We start from the raw sequence: 22,698 nt of genomic DNA, 5'->3' as shown, positions 1-22,698 counted from the left end.
GAGAGGTGGAACATACATCCTGCCTAAGTGAATGTGAATTATCGAGAGAGACCGAGAGTTTCTAGCCCTGTGATTGGCTTATCAACAGCCAATCAGGAGCGTCGTAAGGGACTGGCCTAGACATCAAATGCACGGTTGATGGGAATTTACTAAAGTATATCTGATATTTTTATTAAATATGGTAAAAACTGGCATTTTCTGAATTCAAGTCAGATTATAAACGACAGTGAAAAAGTTCCCAGTTCTGAAAAAAGTAATAAAATATTCTAATCCTGCTTAACAAACAAAACAAAAAAGGGCCCATGGTGGAAGACATCATTTTCACTATACTAATAAAAATAATAATCATAAAGATTCAGCTGACGATATTATTTATGACAATGGTTAACAATTATTCACTAAATTCAAGTTATATTAAGACGTTATTGTTATCAGTCTATATTATTCATATTTATTTTTACAAAAATTATAATTAAATTTCTGATAGATTCCATAATTACAATAACTTTTTTAATAAGACCAGGAAGTTGAACCACTGCAATCACTGAATCATTTGTAAATTGAAATGTCTGATTGGTATTTTTCAATTTTGAGAAAACTATTTACATAACCAGGTACCTCTTTATAAAAACACAACGATATTACGATACAAAAACAGCTGCAAAACTGTTTCTTTCCAATGAAAGCCGCAGTAAATATACCGAGATTCTATGTTTACGACAATTCCACAAAAGACTTGACGATAAACATAACGCTTTCTTCAGGACGGGACTTTCTCTTAATTCCTTAATGACATAACGTCCCCTAAAATGTAACATATACTTAAAAAGGCCAAATTTCTTTTTGATCATTAAGACCAAGATAAACACTTGCCCTAATGAAGCTCAGTTCCAGTAAAAAGGTGTTAATGGATTTTTTTAATGACGACACACATGGCCCTTAAAAAAAAAAAAAAAAAAAAAAAAATCTAATACTTTAGGAAAGAACTGACGAAAGCTGAGGATTCCACATCCTGGAAGTGAATGATATGAAGGGCTAGTCAAACCGGTTGATGCTGAAGCTCACGACTTCCACGTAGTATCTGCTAACGACCAATTGCCTAAGGAATGTCTGTGGGACAAGCAGATAAAGACGCCCTTATGAAAGAGTTGGAGTGACTCCAAGTTGAATATCAGAACCGGGACTTGCTAGCAGAGAGACGAAAACCTGTGAATCAACTCGGTCAAGAATTTCGTAAGACACACTCCCCAGATATGTATCATAGCCGGTCCAGCAAAGAATTCCTAATAATATACACAAGGCCACAAAAAGTATCACATTGTCTATTACAGCATCCCTAAATTCACGGATAAAAAAATATACTATTTCAAAAACGGGGGAAAAAATTCCGGCTAGTTTATACAGAACATAACAACAGTTTTTCATGGAAACATTACTTTAAAAAAACAAAAGCCAAACAAGACAAGAATTACATCGTGACATCATTCGTGGAGGAAGTTCCTATCAAACGCAAAACACACAAAGCCAAACACTTACCAAAGCGGAGAGACGACGGGTTCTAGGCGCAGGAAAGCAGAGCTAATACTTGTGCTTTTGTCAAGATGAATAGGACGATTCCGAAGAGGAAAAAAAAAACAAAAAACAAAATGACAAGGACCAAAGTGGTACTGGGATTTACAAGAGGTAATGGAAAGGGGGAAATGAAAAGAAAACAAAAACAACAGAAGAGAATGCCTGTGATACTGTAAGAAGCAAATGGAGGGGATAGGAAACAAAGAAAAAAGTAAAAAAGGATACATGAGCTTTCCATGAGAATCAAATAGGGCGGGGAAGATGGAAGCGCCATCTAACTAAAGTAGAGAGAGAGAGAGAGAGAGAGAGAGAGAGAGAGAGAGAGAGAGAGAAAAGTTGCTGAATTCACAAGAAGCAAATAGGGGGAAAGGGGTTGAGAGGAGCAGGGGGCCATTCTTTTTCGTAGGGTCTGACTCAGGGTCTTAAAATTGACCCGCTGGACTCCAATACGCCCGAAAGAGCCCTAGGGGCCCCGCCGGCCGCCTTCTTCCTTCTTACCAAGTTTCCAAGTATTCGCGGGCAAAGGAACGAGAGAGAGAGAGAGAGAGAGAGAGAGAGAGAGAGAGAGACCAGTCCAGCAGCCAGGCCAGAGGAGCAGCAGCGAGTGAGACACCGAGAGTCTTTCAGTTGGTGTTTGGAAGCGATCCGAGTGAGACGCGTCTAAGGGTCGATCCGGCAGGGACCTCACTCAAGTCGGTCGCAGGTAAATTCCGGTGTGAGAGATTTTCAGAGGAAAAGGAAAATTGAAACCGCTTCCTAGTTCGTGACTTTAAATGAAGATTAAGTAATAACCGATATAATAGTTTTTGGCTCCGTTACACCAACTGTGGACCATGTGAAAATCACACGGGAAAACCAAAGAAAGAATATTTTTTGTCTGTGATGCTTTTCTGTCATACGGAATTAAAATCACAACAGACCGATACCAAGAAAATATTATCAACTACGTAACAATGCAAAGACAGTGCTGAACTTCGTTTCACACCCGTTCTCCCCCAACCAAAAAAACATTCAACAAAACCAAAAGATAACAATTATACTATAGCTCGAAAGTGTCCAGAAAAGATGGGCGGACACACCAAGAACTTCTTTATAGCAGTTACGCTCCTGCTCTACGTAACGGGTACTTTGGCCAGAGGCGCTGGAGGTAAGTCGTTCTCTGCTGTTAAATTAAAGTTCTAGAGGTCTTCTTCTTCTTCTTCTTCTTCTTCTGATGGAATGTTTTGGCAAAGGTTCGTAACAGTTGGGATACGACGCTGACGGTGTAAAAATGTACTCATAAAAATGATCTTGAGAAACTCGAATAAATAACGCGAAAAATGACAAAGGTTTCATACAGCTGATCCAATTATGTACGTGTAGAGCAAAGCACATTAACAAATAAATGCATACTAGGTATTAAAAAAAGGAAATAAAAAAACTTGAAGATTTGAACAATATTACTAAAACTCCATATCATTCTCTAATTAATACAATATTGCATAAAATGTAGTCATTAAATTTTAAAGATGATAAGTAATAAATATTAAGGAAATATCTACTGTAAACACGGTATTTTGGATATTACACACGTCTACATAGATACGTAACATATATATATATATATATATATATATATATATATATATATATATATATGAGTCTTTTACTGTAATACAACAGTATATTATCAATATATATATATATATATATATATATATATATATATATATATATATACTTCTAGATAACGAATCAAATTTTATTTTGTAAAGTTGTAGTTAAGGTTTACAATGTCGAAGTTAACGCTAAACAAAAGATAAAAACTTTTACCATATTTGTAAAAAAAAAAAAAAAAAATTAGAGACCATATTAGGAAGCTTGAGGAAATTCCATCTTAATCTTCCATGACTCACATGAGACATTAAATGAAAAATTACGAAGAGGACAATAGTCCCATGTTAGGGAATATGAAAGGATTTTAAGGCAAGTGTATGCATACATTTCTTTTAAAAGGGAATTCCGTAGTGAATAAATCCTAAAGAAACTAAGCAGCCAAGCCTCATGTTACCGAACTAGTCAAGTAAGCTAAACTAGTCCACAAAGAATTAATAAAAAAAAAAAATACATCCCTAAAAGTCTTGAACAAAGTTCGACTTTAAATGTGTAAAAAAAATTTATTTTTAATGCTATTTACTAACAACCTCCACACAAGGCAGGATAAAGACTGAAAACGGGTGGGAAGTAAATAAGCGACTACGAGAGAGAGAGAGAGAGAGAGAGAGAGAGAGAGAGAGAGAGAGAGAGGAGGCGGGAGTAATGAGAGACCCCGGTCAGGTAGGAGTGAATGCCCTCTGTTCCCCCGCCCAAACCCACCTGTTTAATACCCTCTCTCTCTCTCTCTCTCTCTCTCTCTCTCTCTCTCTCTCTCTCTCTCACAACAAATATGTTTATACATATCCATATACTAACAGAATATAGACACAATTTTATATATATATATATATATATATTTATATATTATCCTTATATACGTGTGTATATTAAAATATATATATATATATATATATATATATATATATATATATGTGTGTGTGTGTGTGTGTGTGTATATTCGATATAGGCCTTTGCTCCATACAAAGACTGGCTCCAGAAGGTGTTAACCCTCATGTAATCAGCAGATCTCATTCCACAAAGCTGCTGGCTTCATGCCCATTATTCGGCTAACTACCAAGTGCGTAATTCACCGTTCATCTTAGGAGAGGGTTAATGAACTTGTCAGGATACAGGATTTAAACTATTCCTCTTGACCAAACTTCTCCCAACTCTAGGAAAACAAAATACAATGAGGATCCTTAACAGCTATAAATAAATTAAATATATATATATATATATATATATATATATATACTATATATATATATATATGTATGTATGTATGTACACACACACACATATATATATGTATATATATGTGTGTATATATATATATATATATATATATATATATATGAATATATTAGTAAAACAAACACTTCTCCAATTATATTCGGTTTTTTTCCTCCGTCCAAATCGAGACACAGATCAATATCAGTGTCTAATAACCAAAAAAGGTCGGTTCTCGGCCAATGACAGACAGCCAAAAAGTTTAATGAAAATCCCCTCCTAAGTCCACCTTATCCTCCTAAGAGGCGAAGGGGACTCACAAAACCCTGGAAACCTCAGTAACTTTCAAGGATATAAAAGGAACTTTATATATATATATATTATATATCAACATTAGAATCCGTCGGTCACTTTTTCCAGATATTAATGTAATCGTAATAATTAAAATTCCCCCCTCAACTTCTCGAATTCTTCACACTTAATTGGACACGCTTGTTTCTATAAAGCATTTTAGATCCAAATGCAAGAATATATATATATATATGGTATGTATATAAACTTATATATAGCATATATATATATATAGATATATTACATAATATATATATATATATATATATATATTATATATGTATGTATATAATATAAATAAATATATTATATATATATATATTATATCTATATATATAAATATTAAATATATATAAATATATATATGTATGTATTATGTATGTAGTATATGTATATGTATGTATATTATATATATATATATATTATTTATATTACTATAATATATATATATGTATGTATATATATAATACTTATATAGAGACACGCACACACATAGGAACAGAAAGCTTGGACTTAGGTAACCCCACGAAAAATGAGAGAGAGAGAGAGAGAGAGAAGAGAGAGAGAGAGAGAGAGACACCTCATACGAAAAATCCGAAGGGACAACAACGTAACCCGCACGAAACAGACATCCATTTTTCCTTCGAGATTTATGACCGTCATCAACCATACTACGATAACGTCCTTCTCTTCTTTCTCCCATCTTCCCTTGACCGTCCAAAATGCGCCTTCCTTCCTTCCTTACCCCTTTCCCGATATCCTTCCTTCCTTTCCATCCAACCATTCATTCATCCATTCATTCATTCATTCATTTCTCTCTCTCTCTCTTTCTCTCTCTCTCTCTCTCTCTCTCTCTCAAGATAAGACGATCTCTCTCTCCCTCTCTTTCTCAAGATAAAACATCTCTCTCTATCTCTCTAAGCTAAAACAATCTCTCTCTCTCCCTTTCTTTCTCAAGATAAAACAATCTCTATGTCTCTAACCTAAAAATCTCTCTCTCTCTCTCTCTCTCTCTCTCTCTCTCTCTTTTCAAAGATAAACAATTTCTTTCTGTCTCTCTCCAGATAAAACAATCTCTTTCTCTCATGTTGAAACAATCTTCTCTCTCTCTCTCTCTCTCTCTCTCTCTCTCTCTCTCTCTCTGTGGCTACCGCCCCCGGGCCCCCCACCCCCCAATTTCCAGCATCTTCCCAAAGGAAACTCAATTACGTTAACAAACTTTGGGGAAAAGGAATAAAAACGACGGGGTTTCAATCACACGGCCTCTTGGATTAATTGCCAAGTTAACGGGGAGCAATTGAGAGGCACCAAAAAATAAGACGGAAACGAAAATAATGAAATGTAGAAAAACCAAACAATGGCTTCGTCTCAAAGCCAAGTTTACGTTAAAAAAAAAAAAAATTGGAATATAGAAAAACCAAGCAATAGCTTCGTCTCAACGCCAAGTTTACGTTAGAAAAAAATAAGGGGGGGGGGGGGGCGGGGGGGGGGGGGATAAGAAAGCCGTAAAAATACGTTTAAAACGTGGAACGAAGAAAAATGATCCGATAGGATTGGGAATGGAAACTTCCTGAATGCAGAAAACATATAAATAAAATAAAAACGTTAAAGAAATCCATTAGCACCGATTCTTGGGAAAGGAGTGATATATATATATATATATATATATATATATATATATATATATATATATATATATACGGGGTGAGATATACACATAACGCATTGATATGAATTTAAATAAAAGAATAACCCAACTAAAAGAAACCCAAGTATAAAAATCTACTCTTTTCAAAATAAGTAATTGAAAAGAAAAAGAATATTTAACAAAAGACTCCTCAAACCAAACGAATGAAATGCAAAATCACTTCAATATAGTTGGGCCCTAGTCAAGAAAAGTGAGAAGCTAAACAAAACAAAAAAAAGTCAAAATTCGATAAAGCTGGATTTTGGGAGAAAGAAAACTTCTACTTTATTGAAGTTGATGATCTCTCCAGGCGCGACGCCAGAAGAATAAATAATGCGGCGATTGTATCCCCCCGATCGTGACCCATTTAAACACGGAAGTTCCGACCAATAAGTCAACGTTACATTTACGCGCGTGACCTGAAAGCTGAGAGGAAACGATCAATATCAAAAAGAAAAAAAAATCTCTTCGTGAATTGAAGATTTGGAACAAACTAGTGAACTCTTCTTCGAGTTGTGAAATTCTCAGTTATTTAATCAGCTCGAGAACTAATACACACACACACATATCAATGTATAGCTTTTAAAAATTTCAGCCAATCCATATATTTGTGAACTAAATCATTTCAACCAATCAGCGCCATTTTGTACTATTGAATCAGCTCAACAGATCAATTAGCTCGTCTACTGAACAATTCAAGAACAAAGTTTGGAAAACCAATAACCAATAATTTTAATATCCTCACAACTCTCTTTGAAGCAACCAATCCGCACAAATGACAATTTCAACCAATTCATTCAAAAACCGATTAAGGAAACAATGCATTCTTAAAAAAGAAAAAAAAAGAAAGAAAGAAAAAAAGAACCCCAAGCAAAATTCGCCTCCCAAACTTAGAAAAAAAGAAAAAAAAGAAAATAAGAGCTTCAAGCAAAACTCGCCTCCTAAACTTCTAAAAATATTCATACACCGATTATAGTAGCAAAATGAGTCTACCAGTGTTCCGGCTACTTTCGTTGTTCACACCCGGGAGAAGCTGAGGAAGTTTCCGGAGAACGGAATGCAAACTGCCAGCCTAGTTTTACTTTCACGGAATGGCCCATAAAAGTGAGCGATGAGACCATCTCTCACATATGGAGCCAATGCGGCGATTCTGGTCAGAATACTATCCTAGCCTTCGACAAACTACCTGAGAGATAGTGATGATAGTCATACTAAAAAAGCAGAACAATGGAATAGAAAATAGAATTTAGGCCAAAGGCCAAGCGCTGGAACCTATGAGCTCATTCAGCGTTGAAACTGAAGCTGACAGTCAAATGGTTTGAAAGGTATAACAGAAGGAAAACCTCAGGGTTGCACTATGAATCAAATGTCAGGAGAGGGTGAAAAGTCAGATGGAAGAAATATTTTAAGAGCGGAGGTACAGTAAAAGGAATGAAAGGTGTTGCAGCTAGGGTCCGAAGGGACACTGCAATGAAACCTGAGTAATGCCTACAGTGCACCACATGAGGCCCACTAAAAAACAAAGCAACGAAAACCACCGATAGTATGAAAAAATATTAAAAACCTTGATGACAAAAACCAAAAACCACAACAACAATAACACAGGGGGTCAGAGAATCCATTTTAAAACGTTTTGTGAAAGTTATGCAAAAGAACAAACACGAATACACAAGCACAAACGCAAACACAAACGCGTCAATTTAACATACATCAAAAGCAAACACAATATCGCTCTTGTATTTTATGTAATACTTTCATTAAAACCGTTTTCATCATCATATATCACGACCCGGGACACGAATTTCGGGAGAAAAATTATTTACGACGTTTTTATTATAAGCCTGAAAAAAAAGGGGAAAAAAACTACTACAATATATGTTTGAGGATATCCAACAAATATCTATAATGCTTACGTACCACAATGTAACTGTGTAGTTCTTTTGTTTTTTTATCTATTTATTTATTTATTTATTTACTTTCTGCTATTCAGCATAGCTCAATGAACGGGAAACCAAGAGGAGAAAAGAAAGCAATGTAGAATAAGTAAAACGAGGAAATAAATAATAATGCTTCTGGCTCCACCAGTCAGCACTTTCCATTTCTTTCTCCCCAAAACACAGAATCAATAGAATGTGGAAGTCTTTGCAAGTTATTGCTTCTTCTCTTTCTTATTTATTTATTCTTCTTATTTTTTTTCTAAATAATTTAGCCTGTTTATGTTTAAAAGTATTGCCAGCTTATCAGTCCATTAAGGGTAGTTCTTTTTTTCACATTACTAGGTCTTAATTATTAGACAGCTACTACTACCACTACTACTATTAATAATAATAACAACAATAATAATACTGGTGACGATAATTCCATCGATATTTAATGAAGATTTATGATGGATATACCAATCACAATCATGACAATAAAATATCATATACGTGAAGACACACATCACTTCCAAGCACGAAAGGGCTATCCAATTCAAGATGGCAAATTCCAAAGAAAATAACATCAAGGCTATAATTGATGTCTATACTCTCTCTCTCTCTCTCTCTCTCTCTGTGTGTGTGTGTGTGTGTGTGTGTGTGTGTGTGTGTGTGTGTGGCTAATTCAAGAATAAAAACGTTAATGCTATTATTGATGGATACTCTCTCTCTCTCTCTCTCTCTCTCTCTCTCTCTCTCTCTCTCTCTCTCTCTCTGGCTAATTCCAAAACAAAAACGTCAAGGCTATTATTGATGGATATTCTCTCTCTCTCTCTCTCTCTCTCTCTCTCTCTCTCTCTCTCTCTCTCTCTCTCTCTCCAAACCATTAATGGGATAATCCAGGAGTTAAAGGACAAGGTCCATCTACATATCTCTCCCTGAATCAAGAGCTTTCTCTCTCTCTCTCTCTCTCTCTCTCTCTCTTCCACCAAAGGGTCACTGAACGAAGCGATCACGAGGCTCCAGCCTTCCTATTACATGTTACCCGATGACTATTTGTTTGTTTGTTGTCTACGATCATTTGTTTATTCGGACAGAGAGCCATTAAGGTCATATTCTAACAAGGCCTAGTGCGTGTTATAGGAGCTAACGGTTTTTTAAAATCTCATTTTCATTTATTGTTACTCTAGTTTTTCTTAGGAATCAAACAAACAAACAAAAAGGTCGTCTAGTAAGTGTTTGGTTTTGCCCGCAAGTCTTCCTTTTGCATTTTGATACCGAGCCATATCTTTTCGTAACTTGGAAGGGCTTTTTAGCAAGTAAACATTAATATATTCTAAAAAACGCAAAATTCATTAGTTGTAAGTTGATACGGAACAAAGTACGAAAAGGCAGTAACTGTACCGCGAGTGAATTAACATAATTATCCTATCAATTCTGGCGCGACCGTAAAATTAATACGCCTACGAAAAGATAATAGCTGTATACGTCTTTATGAATAAACAATTCACTGTACTATAAGATATATATATTATATATATATATATATATATATATATATATTATATATATATATATATATAATAATATATATACCTATATACCTATATATATATTTATTCATTTATTAAAACTAAGACATTCTTATAGCCTACTTCGAAACACACACCTGCACAACACATTTGACAGTCAATGAATGAACATGCAACTTACAACTATTTGTAAAACGTGAAGCATGATAATAAAACACCAAGGTCAAGACTCCTTTATCCACAAAGCAAGGTCGATGTTCCCTTAACAATTTTACACAAATAATACAAAACAGCAATATGCACAGTGCCTTAACTGAATGGTCGCAATAACGATAATAAAAGAGTAAAAAATGCGTCAAGTTTCTTCGGCGCAATCGAGTTTTCTGTACAGCGTATAATCAAGGCCACCTAAAACAGATGAATATTCAAGGGTTTCTCGTTATAATGCTATATGAGTCGCGGCCCCTAAAACTTTAAACCGGGCCCGGTGGTGGCCCGTCCTATATAGTTGCCAAAGGCATGAATATGGCTAACTTTAACCTTAAATAAAATGAAAAATACTGTGGCTAGAGGCCTGCCATTTGTTACGTCTGATGATTGGAAGATGAATGACCAACATACCAATTAGCAGTCTTCTAGCCTTAGCAATTTAGACGATCTGAAGCAGGACAGAAAAAGTGCGGACAGACAGAGAAAAGTAATCTCAAGTTTCCTTTTACAGAAAACTAATGAAAATGCATAGATGAAAATGTCCTCCACAGCTGCACTCAATACAGACCCAATCACCATTTCATTTGAGGACGATCAGAGAAATGGCTCTTCTCGCTGGTTGTTAATGAACTGGTGTAAGGATTTATAAACAAAGGAAACAGATTTCCGCTTGTTTGGGAAATTCGTGATCGCTAACAAAGAGCATTCAAGCAATAAACAATTTCAATGTAGGAGCAGTAGTCCAACAAGGAGTAAGACTGTATCGGTTACACAAAATCTCCCCAAAGAGTGGCGTTGAGGAGTGTGAACATACTAAACAGATATAATAATTATTATAGAAAACACTCCATAAACATAATTACTATAGAACAAACTAAATAACCAAAATAATTATCTTTTTGTGATTACTACAATCATACACGCCAAAATAATGGTTACATTCATCACTATTGTTATAAAGCCTTTACTTCGCACTTGAATCATCATCTACCAGAACAATTATATATTAACGGAAAAATTAAAAATTAATTCAGATTGACCAGTGAAGAGTATGCAAAGCAAACACATACCTGACAGAGGCAGAGCTAACAGTGACAGCACTCTGGACATACAGGACCTAAAACAAAAAGAAATAAGTTAATTATGACAACAATCTTGGGGATTATTCTATTAATACACTAACCAAGTAACAAGAGAAAAAAACGACATTCTATGAAGAACATTAAAAATGAAATATCCCTCCTTTTCATATGAAAGAAATATGTATAAAAAAAACAAGCCACACATAAGCCGAAACCATCACGGAGACAATGAAGGGGTCTTTTCATTACATAATAACAAGGTTATGAAAAGCACACCGGTCTGCGAAGCAAAATGCAAGATTAAAATATCTCTCCCATTTTAGCTAAATGAAAAGCATAGAAGCAAACCACGCATAAACCAAGTTCACTATTGAGCCGAAGAAGCGATCTTTGCATTATACATAAACCAGGTAATAAAAAGAATACAAATTTACGAAGCAAGTGCAAAAATAAAATATATCCCCATTTTGTCAAAATGGGGGATAAACCGAATTCAATATGGAGACAATGAAGCAATCTTTGTATTATTCACGAACCAGGCAATAAAAAGCATACAAATCTACGAAGCAAGTGCAAAAATAAAAAACATGTCTCCCATTTTATCATAATGAAAAATATAAAAGCAAACCACGCATAAACCGAATTCACTATTGAGACGAAGAAGCGATCTTTGCATTATACATGAACCAGGAAATAAAAAGCAAATGCAAAAATAAAACATATCTCCCATTTTATCATATCTCCCATTTTATCACAATGAAAAATATAAAAGCAAACCGCACGTAAGCCGAAATCACTACGGAGACAATGAAAGTGCATTCACAGACACTACCGCAGCCAACAAAAGCCTCCTCCGCTCGCGGCCGAGCCCCGAAAATGGGCATGAAAGGTAAGCGGGATCAGCCCACCGGGGGCATCCAACCCGACCGACGCCGGACCGACCAACCTGCGCTCGGGACGTCCAAACCAACACACGAGGACCGGTTGCGTCCTCCTCTCCTACAGCGTCCCTCGTTCCGTAGGACTGAGCATAAGGATACGCGATTAGGATTTTGCCCAGGATATACTGAATTATTGTCTTTCCCGTAAAATAACTGACATCTTAGCATCTGAATTTATTTTCTCTAATCACAAATATATATATATATATATATATATATATATATATATATATATATATATATATGCATGTATGTGTGTGTGTGCGACCACGTGCGCGTAAGTGCTTATTTGCTGATATATCACTTAACAGTATGTGACAAGAAATTCAGCTGAAGCCATACGATAAACAAATTGAAATACTATGGGTTTTCGTGCTATTTCAACACACATTCATATGTGTACACACACATATGTATATATATATATATATATATATATATATATAGTATATATCATACATATACATCATATACATATATATATATACATATATATATATAAAGATTTTTTGCCACGAAGGAAAAAAATGAAAAAGCGAGATAGCCAAGTACTTTCGGTCCTGTTCGGACCCTTCCTCAGTAAAGGGGCCGAACAGGACCGAAAGTACTTGGCTATCTCGCTTTTTCATTTTTTTTCCTTCGTGGCAAAAAAAAAACCTTTATTTATACATAGCATCACGTTTTATATACTTCGTGATCAAGTTATTCATATATATATATATATATATATATATATATATATATATATATATATATATATATAAGCATTACTCATAGTCCAATGAGGCTAGTACATTCGACTTACCAGCCAGAGGTCAAAAGTGAGATTTCCTTGACAAAAAGAACGTTTAAGTGAATATTCGAAAATCACATTGTACCTTTGTGGACCAAGTCAGTTGAATTCTGTACCTCCTAGCTATTTGAGTGAGGCGGATCACAACCACTGAGGGGAGAAGGACTGGAGTCAATACTCCCCTCCCCCTCTAATCTTACAGTTATACTCGTATGTATGTATGTATAAGTGCGCACTTCCTTGGAATCTGAATGGCTGCGTTTTGTAACGCGAGTATCCAAAGAGCTTTCGCTCAAACCGTCCACTTTAAGTTTCATTTATTTTCGCGTTCTGGCCACGAAGCTCCCACTAGTTTCCGTTCTTTCATGAATGAAAATCTTACCCCTGACCTTACTCACAAGTCTTAAGGTTCTTATAATAATTCCCTCGCCTGCTAATAATTGTTCGTGAATCATTATATTAACTTTATACTTTAACATATCATTTTGTTACGATCGGATATTGGAGATACTTGAAGCTAGATGCCAACAATAGAAACAAGGCCTCAATTTTTCTCATCTATGAATTAATTGTTCAAAGAGGATGAAATACACACACACACACACACACACACACACACACACACACACACACACACACACACACACATCATATATATATATATATATATATATATATATAATATACTTAAAAAATCACAGTAGATGCACGTGACTTCATTAAATAAGAGATTACCACCGAAAAATGATATTCAGAAATCCAAGCGCTTTCGTCTTTACTAGGACATTCTCAAGGAACGAATGTCTACACACAAACACACACATATATATACATATATTACATATATGTATATATATGTATATATACAAAATATAAGTACACCGCCCCCTTTTTCCTCCCCAAACTACCCAAGCCCACCTGGTATATCCTCATCCAACCCGTAATCTTCCCCTGTCAACGTAAACACTTTCACAAAGGCAATAATTTGTTACCTGTGGGAAAAATCGTGAAATTCCTCAATGTCTCTTGGAATGGATTACGGGGTGGTAGGGGCCTGGGGGTGGGGGAGGGGGTGGGGGGAGACTAATCTTCACAAACGCGTGGGATCATCTCCTTGTTCCACGCACGCAGGGGGAGAACGGGTGAGTGGAGGGGGAGGAGGGGAGAGGTGGTTCACACTCTTCCTCCAACCCACCCCTCAAGGTCACTCAACCAAGGTCACTGATCTCGAGTTGATGCGCCTCTTGTGCTAATTTAATTAGATTCTTATTATTTGCGATGAGAGCTTCCGAGGGTTGATTCAGTGGTTCTTGCTCTATCAATACTTCAAGAAAATAATAATAATAATAATAAATATTACATTATTATTAAAAAACTGTTTATTTTTTCCTTCGTCAAATAACTGATATTCCAAACAATTTCTTCCACCAAATAAATTTCTTTCTTTACCAGTTTCCCTTTAATATTCCCCTTCTTCCCTTCACTCCAAGTAAAATAATAATAATAATAATACTAACTAAATAACATAATAATAACTAATAATCAATAATAATAACTTAATAATCTTAATTATTTTTATTATTTATTATTTATTATTTATTATTATTATTAGATTATTATTATTTTATTATTAATTATCATTCAAAAACTTATTTTTTCCTTCGTCAAATAACACTGATACCCACAATTTTTTCAAAATGAATTTCTTTATCGATTTCTCTTTATATTCCCCTTCTTCCCTTCCCTCTACCCTACCGTCCGTTATTAATCTGTAAAACATTGGAGACTACTTTTCGTCTCTTCCTCCCATCTCCCTTCCAGTTACTTGACGTCCTTTAATTACGCATTCCTTTCCCGACAAATTCCCTCCTTCCCCCATCCGTCCTCCTGAAGCGTTTCCTTCGGCTTCCCTAAGGACGCCCCGTCAATTGTCAGACGCCCCCACACCCTCCTTTATCTAATACGCTGGAAGGAGACTGACACAAACGAAGAGCTAAGGGACGCGCAAGAGACGAGTGGACCGGAGTTTGCAAAGTGGAGATGGGGTCGACGCACTGCTGGTGAGAGAAGTCTGTGATGGTATTCGCAATAGTTGTCCTTGCGGAAGTTCAATGCACTGGGAGCTCCTACTGAAGTTCAATTCAAGTGAATGTGGCAGTGACTGCTGTCTGATACTTCTGCAGAGCTAACCCCAATTAGGGGTGAAATGCTTAGTGGTAAATAAATATAGAAATATTTCAATTTATTTCAAAATTCAGTAACTTTCTCACTTTATTTTGAAATAGAAAGACTTTAATTTCTTTCAAATTTACGAAACTTTCTTTTCATTTTATTTTGAAATAGAAATACTTCAATTTCCCTAAACTTTACGTAACTTTCTTTATCATTTTATTTGGAAATATAAATATTTCAATTTCTTTCAAATTTACACCGTAACTTTCTTTCTCACTTTGTTTGGAAATGGAAAAACTTCAATTCAAATTTAAGTAACTTTCCTAATCACTTTATTTCAAAATATAAATACTTCAATTTCCTTAAGAATTTACGTAACTTTCTGTTTCACTTAATTTTGAAATAGAAATACTTCAATTTCCTTCAAATTTACGTACTTTTCATTTTCATTTTGTTTTTAAAAAGAAGTACTTCAATTTCTTTCAAATTTGCGAAACTTTCTATCTCACTTTAGTTTGAAATAGAAATACTTAAATTTCCTTCAAATTTGCGAAACTTTCATTATAACTTCATTTTGAAATAGAAATACTTAAATTTCCTTCAAATTTACGAAATTTTCATTATAACTTCATTTGGACATAGAAATAATTAAATTTATTTCGAATTTACGAAATTTTCTTTTTAACTTTATTCTGAAATACAAATATTTCCATTTCTTTCAAATTTACACAACTTTCTGTTTCACTTTATTCTGAAAAAGAAATTCTTCAATTTCCTTCAATTTCACTTTGTTTTTAAATAGAAGTACTTCAATTTCTTTCAAATTTACGCAAATTTCTTTTTCACTTTACCTCAAATAGAAATACTTCAATTTCCTTCAAATTTGCGGAAATTTTCATAATAACTTTATTTTGAAATACAAATATCTCAATTTCTTTCAAATTTACGTAAATTTCTGTCTCACTTCATTTTGAAATAGAAATATTTCAATTTCCCTTCAAACTTACGTAACTTTCATTTTCACTTTGTTTTTAAATAGAAGTACTTCAATTCCTTTCAGATTTACGTAACTTTCTTTTTCGCTTCATTTTGAAATAGAAATACCTCAATTTCGTTCATAGTTACGTAACTTTATCACTTTAGTTTGAACCATTCGGCAAGAGACGCAGAACCTAAGCAGAGAGGAGACTTTGAACCCCTCACCGCCCCCTTTCCAGAGAGGATACAGGACATAAACATCGTCTACTCTTTGAAGAAGAACCGTAATCCTAATGGAACCGTCTTCACTACACAGGGATATCACCATCGCCCCTCTCTGGCTAGGGACAAGGCCTTCCTGACTAGAATACCAAATGACCTTCTTCTTCTTCTTCTTCTTCTTCTTCTTCTATACGCCACACCTTCATAGCATCCAGGACAATGACCACGAGCGGACCGCAATTCATGATTCGGTTATTCGTAAGCAACTTATTATCATAATATTAATAGCTTAGGCCAAGAAGGATGCCCCAAGGCATCCAATGGTAAATAAGCACTGAATAATAATAATTAGTATTGCTATTATTATTCGAAACGCGTACAAATTCATATGGAACGATGCAAGTACGTATGTTAAGCATGGTATTAAGTTACGTAAATTTCCACAGCGCAAGAATATGTAAATAATAAAGAACACAGCAGAGTGAAGAGAGCAAAATTAGGATGAACTGTTGAAGAAAAGATAAAATATAAAAAAAAAATGTCCTGCCCTTTTCTAACAAAATTGTATTTATTACTCTACTCAACATATGACCATTGTGATATACACTTCCTCAAGAACGAAAAATTATTGTAATATTAGACAAATTTCGCTCGAAACCGGACAGAGAAACTACTGTCATAAATCTACGGTCTGACCTTCCCCGATTTCAATTATGAATCAATGTCAGATAAACCACTGCGGAAGATCGTATTTGTCAACAACTGGATAGTCCGTTGATGGTATAAAATTAAACAACAAAACAGTGAAAAAATAGAAATTTCTAATTTACACACCCATTATATATATATATATATATATATATAATATATATATATATATAGTAATATATAATATATATATATAGATATATATAATATATATATATATATATATATATATAGATATATATATATATTATGATATATAATATATATAATAATAGTTGCTAATGGATAAATGGATTAAGATAGATAAATATATAAAATAAAATAAATAAATTATATATATATACATATATATACATAATATATACATATATATATATCTATTAGTATATATATAATGACAAGACCGCTGCCAATCTAGCCACAGAAGACACAAAAAGAAGGTGAAAAGCTAAGTACCACGGTACCTAAGGCTTTACCTGGGCAGACTAACTGTCTCGCACACCAGCAGCGAGTTTTCCTCCAATTTCGCGAATCATGAGTGACCCAAATTCAGGGCATTCCTACATAGTTTTTCTGAAGATACCACAACCACACACACACACACACACACACACACACAAACAGAAGCGAGAAACGATCGTGCCTCCCCCCACCAACCCCCAACTCCTGTAGCGATAAACAAAAATTTCATTAGGGGTACCTCTTAACTCCCCAAACTTCAAAAACAGGGGAAAACTACAGACCTCTATACTTCAAGTAAGACGCGAAGACCAACATCGCCGAACGGAAAGTTTTAACGAATTTCAACTTATAACTTCGAACTAAAACTGCCCCCCCACAACCCCGCCTAATATTCGACCGATTCCTTTGACCGGAAGTGCTTTGCTTAATTGGTTCAGGCTTAAAGTCTCCTGAAAGCTCTCAACGGAATGAGGAGAAGTTGGAGGAGGTTAAATTACTTTTGATTCCCACTCATTTTCGTTAATTAATTGTGTCCACGAAACGAGACGTAACTAATAACTTTCTCATCAAAACTTATACGTAGAACTGAATTGAATATATATAGAATTTTGGCCACAGGCCAAAAGCACTGGGACCTATGAGGTCATTCAGCGCTGAAACAGAAATTGTCAGTAAAAGGTCTGAAAGGTGTAACAGGAGGAAAACCTCAAAGCAGTTGCACTATGAAATAATTGTTAAAAGAGTGTGGAAATTAAGATGGAAGAGAGATCATATGAAGGGAAGTACAATAAAAGGAACGAAAGGGTTGCAGCTGGGGGCCGAAGGCACGCTGCAAAGAACCTTAAGTAATGCCTACAGTGTGCCGCATGAGGCGCACTGACGGCATTACCCCAAGACGGGTATCAAAACTTATAGTTTGTGTGTGTATAGGTACGTATTCATATTATGTATATATATGGACGCACGTACACACACATACACACACATACACACACACACACACACATATATATTATATATATATATGTATGAATATATATATATATATATATAATATATATATATATATATATATAAGCGAATACCACAGGATGATAGTCAGAAATCCAAGCACTTTCGTCTTTACTAAGACATATATTGACAATGACTTAGTAAAGATTGGATTTCTGAATATCATTTTCCTGTGTATCGCTTATTTAATGAAGCACGTGCATCTACTGTGATTTTGAAAGCATATATATATATATATATATATATATATATATATATATATATATATATATATATACACATACACTGCTGAATTAAAGTAACAGCCATTCATATAAATACATAGAATATACATATAAATACATACATATACACTCACAAGTGAGTGATGCTCAGATGACGTTTGCCGTGTCGAAGGTTCGGTCCTTGTCTATTGCTTGCAAATAGGTACCAGCGTTTGCTAAGTCAAGAGAAATGAGAATGGGGCCATCGACCTCATCCCTTTAGACCTTCCATGAAACTGAAGGACTGTCCCTTTCAAACGAGCAAAAGTCGAAAAGTGAGAAACGATCGTAAATGTGAGTTAGGAAAATTTTTGTACATTTTAAAATGTGAACTAATCATGGATAAACCACACTCTACGTTACTCTTACTAATACTTAACTTTCTAAACTATTCACTATCATGGTGAGTTAGCTAACTGCCCCCACTCTTCTTTCATCCATCTTACCTATCAGCTAAAAACAAAAACAAAAAAAATTTAAATTACGTGTAAGTGCTGACAAAGAATACATTTGAAGGTACACAGACGTATTCTGTGTATATAAGGGAACATGCAAATGTGAATATAAATCCTAATCAAAATGTGTCAAAAAATACATTCTCTTCGCAAGATGCAACACAGAGAGAATCTGCGAGATATAAAAATAAGCATCTTCGACAGATATCCGAATAACCGAATGCGCTTGTCACCTGAATCACGCAATAACTTGCACCAACGAAGAGAGAGAAAGATAAAGATTGTGTTTCGTCATGCATATTGCATCGGTTGCTCGAGTAATTACTCAATAGGTAAAAAATATCACCATGAGAGACAGACACTCTATATGTTTCCTAATGCATAAAATTTCCCCGCCATCAATCCCGCGAATAATAATGCATCAGAAACGCGAGAAGAGAGAGGGAGAGAGAGAGAGAGAGAGAGAGAGAGAGAGAGAGAGCGTAGCCACTTAATATTCAAACACTAGCGTCCATTTAGGAACAAGTTACAACGTGTCAGGCAGCGGAATGCGGCCGCAGCGATTGAGTATGCGGACCGCAGTGGCTCTTCCTCGCGTAAACCGACAACGGGTATTGTAAATTCATTAGGGCAAAGAGGCTCAGGGGCAGGAGAATCAAATTATTGTTTGCTTCGCACCGATGCAAATCCGTTCCGGACACCGACGAACAAACAAACAAACAAAGTCCCCCCATTTGCGCGGAATTTCCACCAAATTCAAATTCAAAACGTTTATTGATATACATCAAATAGTGTAGCAGCATGCTGCTAAAACCCACCAACAAAATTCAAAAGATTCAAGGCAAAAAAAGAAATAAATACATAAAAATAAAACAGTAATGAAAAGCAAATATTTTAAATGAGAAGAATTATAACCCAATTTATACAAAAGCAAATCCCGAGAGGGATTTCCACCTCTCCTGAGGGATACGCCTTTCAGGAGAGGTGGAACATACATCCTGCCTATGTGAACTCTATCGAGAGACTGAGAGTTTCCAGCCCTGTGATTAGCTTATCAACAGCCAAATGCACGGTTGATGTGAATCTACTATAGTAAGCAGCTATCTCTGCTCACTCAGAGCTAATAATAATAATTAGTTCCCTGAAAAGGATGGTCTGCTTTTAAAACTGTTTTCGTGTGGTGTTTAAATACATAATCAATACATGGGAAGACACAGCGACAGACATACACACAGGCAAGTAAGGGGGGGATGGAAGGAGGGGGGGTTAATGATTTATACCAAATATATTTCATATTATATACAGCCATAAGCTTGATGCAATTCGCAGAAAAATCGTAAAATACACACACACACACACATAGTATATATATAGGCATATATACCTACGTATATATATGTGTGTGTATGTAAGTGTGTTTGTGTGTATATCTATATATATATATATATATATAATATATATATATTATATATTATACACAATAATCATCATTAGTAGACCCAAGATCTCTCTCTCTCTCTCTCTCTCTCTCTCTCTCTCTCTCTCTCTCTCTCTCTCTCTCTCTCCAAAAAGGGGATGATGAAGAAGCATGAGGCATATGCCGATCTATAACATAATTTCCTGCCAGAGTAAGCGCTTTATAGCCCCTGGGCCCGGGGGTAACAGAGCAGCACTAAAAGCATTTCCTGATTACATGATCTCTGAGCAGTACGTCTGTCTGGACAGGGAGAAATGTATATTTCGACTTGGATATGTGATCTCATTAATGTAACGTAGCGTATGCAGGGGTGTTTCTAATACGTGATACTTGTAACGGGCTGTTTATATAAAAACATCAACTATACCGGAAAGTGCAATCACCTTAAGTGATTGCTGGGCTCTGTGGTCCACATCTCCATTCACTTTTAGTTTGTTGGTTTGTTTGTATGGGGATTTTACGTTGCATGGAACCAGTGGTTATTCAGCAACGGGACCAACAGCTTTTCGTGACTTCCGAAGCACGTCGAGAGTGAACTTCTATCACCAGAAATACACATCTATCACAGCTCAAGGGAATTCCCGAGAATCGAACTCTTGGCCACCAAGGTGGCAGGCCAAGTCCATACCGATCACGCCACTGAAGCGCTCTTTTTTTTTTCTTTTTTTTTTATTCCCGGGCGCAAGCTCCCGAGATGTATACTAGTATTGTACAAACCCAAGTTTTTTTTTTTTCCAATATTTTTTTGTATCATGCCTCTAGGTTAGGTTAGTTCAAAGAAATAATCAGCAGGTAATATGGGTTAATTTTTTAAAGATATGGCGTCCCGCTTTTTCGGGGAAGGTTCGGTACTTGGTTACAGCTCGGGAATACGCTCTCTGGACCAGTTATCAGTCCCTTCAACCCCCCCTTCAATTGTAAATGGGTACCAGCAGCCCTATCCCTAATACATACTTGTAGAGAAACTGGAAGACTGTACCTTTCAGGCATCACCATTCTTCGAAGGGGAGACTTCGCTTGTTGAAAACAATAAAAAATATGTATATGTATATGTATATGTATATGTATATGTATATGTATATAAAATATAGGTAGATAGATAGATAGATATACACATGCACAAAGAAACCTAATTTTCAAAATGCAATATTCTAACATAGAGAAATTATTCAAATTAATGATGAATAACTGAATGACATCTATTTCGCCCACTACTGCATTCCTTACATTATTAACATGAATGACAGTTATGACAGTGATATATTTATAATATCCATTATAGCTTTTTTTTTTAACGAATGCTAAAATGACTGGCAACATCATTATCCCTATTATCGGCGCTATCATAAACACTGCCATCATTATCGGAAACGGGCAGCTCATTATCAACACCTAACAAGAAAATGGAGACAAGCCTTTTGGACGACGGCGCCGCTGAAACCTCTTCAGTTGCTATTCCACCACCCAAGGAGGAGACATTCGAGTTACAAGTAGACCTGACACCTGACCCCCGCCCCCCCCCTCCCCACGAAAACGAAAAGCGAAAGAAGAGAAGTGGAAAAACAAGGAGTGTGACCTTCGCAAGGTTGCAGGAATGGAACGTGGTAACAGATTGAAGGCGACGGCGACGACGACGAGAGAGAGAGAGAGAGAGAGAGAGAGAGAGAGAGAGAGAGAGAGAGAACCAAATGCAATAAATTAAGTATTGATACAATGGCCATTTGCTTTTAGAACCAAAAAATTAATTACGAATAATGATGATAATAACACGACCAGGAATCATCAATAACTACTAAGAATACAAAAATACCGATAATGATAATATCAACGAAAACACCGAAAAGATGAAGACGTGTCAAAGAACAATAAAGACATAATAAAAATGACGAAAAGAAGTTGCTAAACACAAAGATATTACTGTAAAGACAACAATAAACCAATGAAGGAAACTAATAAAGACAAGACAAACACAAGAAGCTAATAAAGAATGGGCAAAGTTTG

At 35.4% G+C, this 22,698-nt stretch overlaps 2 protein-coding genes across 8 annotated transcripts in view; one reads left to right on the top strand and one right to left on the bottom strand.

Moving 5' to 3' along the window:
* Positions 1-22,698, bottom strand: part of LOC135216094 (DNA oxidative demethylase ALKBH2-like) — a 584,266-nt gene that overhangs the window by 440,085 nt on the left and 121,483 nt on the right. Inside the window, 1 exon segment of the mRNA XM_064251115.1 lies at positions 11,204-11,250. The gene's annotated coding sequence lies outside the window, so the exon portion shown is untranslated.
* The window catches only part of LOC135216090 (mucin-2-like), a gene marked incomplete at its 3' end in the record, with an annotated part of 203,009 nt that continues 182,500 nt past the window's right edge, over positions 2,190-22,698 (top strand). For all 7 annotated transcript variants that reach the window (XM_064251109.1, XM_064251107.1, XM_064251104.1 and 4 more), the window contains 1 exon segment: positions 2,190-2,719. In XM_064251109.1, the coding sequence (XP_064107179.1) occupies positions 2,638-2,719 (82 nt within the window).

The sequence above is a fragment of the Macrobrachium nipponense genome, chromosome 6 (genome assembly GCF_015104395.2).
Source record: "Macrobrachium nipponense isolate FS-2020 chromosome 6, ASM1510439v2, whole genome shotgun sequence".
Taxonomy (NCBI): domain Eukaryota; kingdom Metazoa; phylum Arthropoda; class Malacostraca; order Decapoda; family Palaemonidae; genus Macrobrachium; species Macrobrachium nipponense.
The sequence above is the reverse complement of the archived record's forward strand: the minus strand, read 5'-3'. Positions and strand labels throughout refer to the sequence as shown.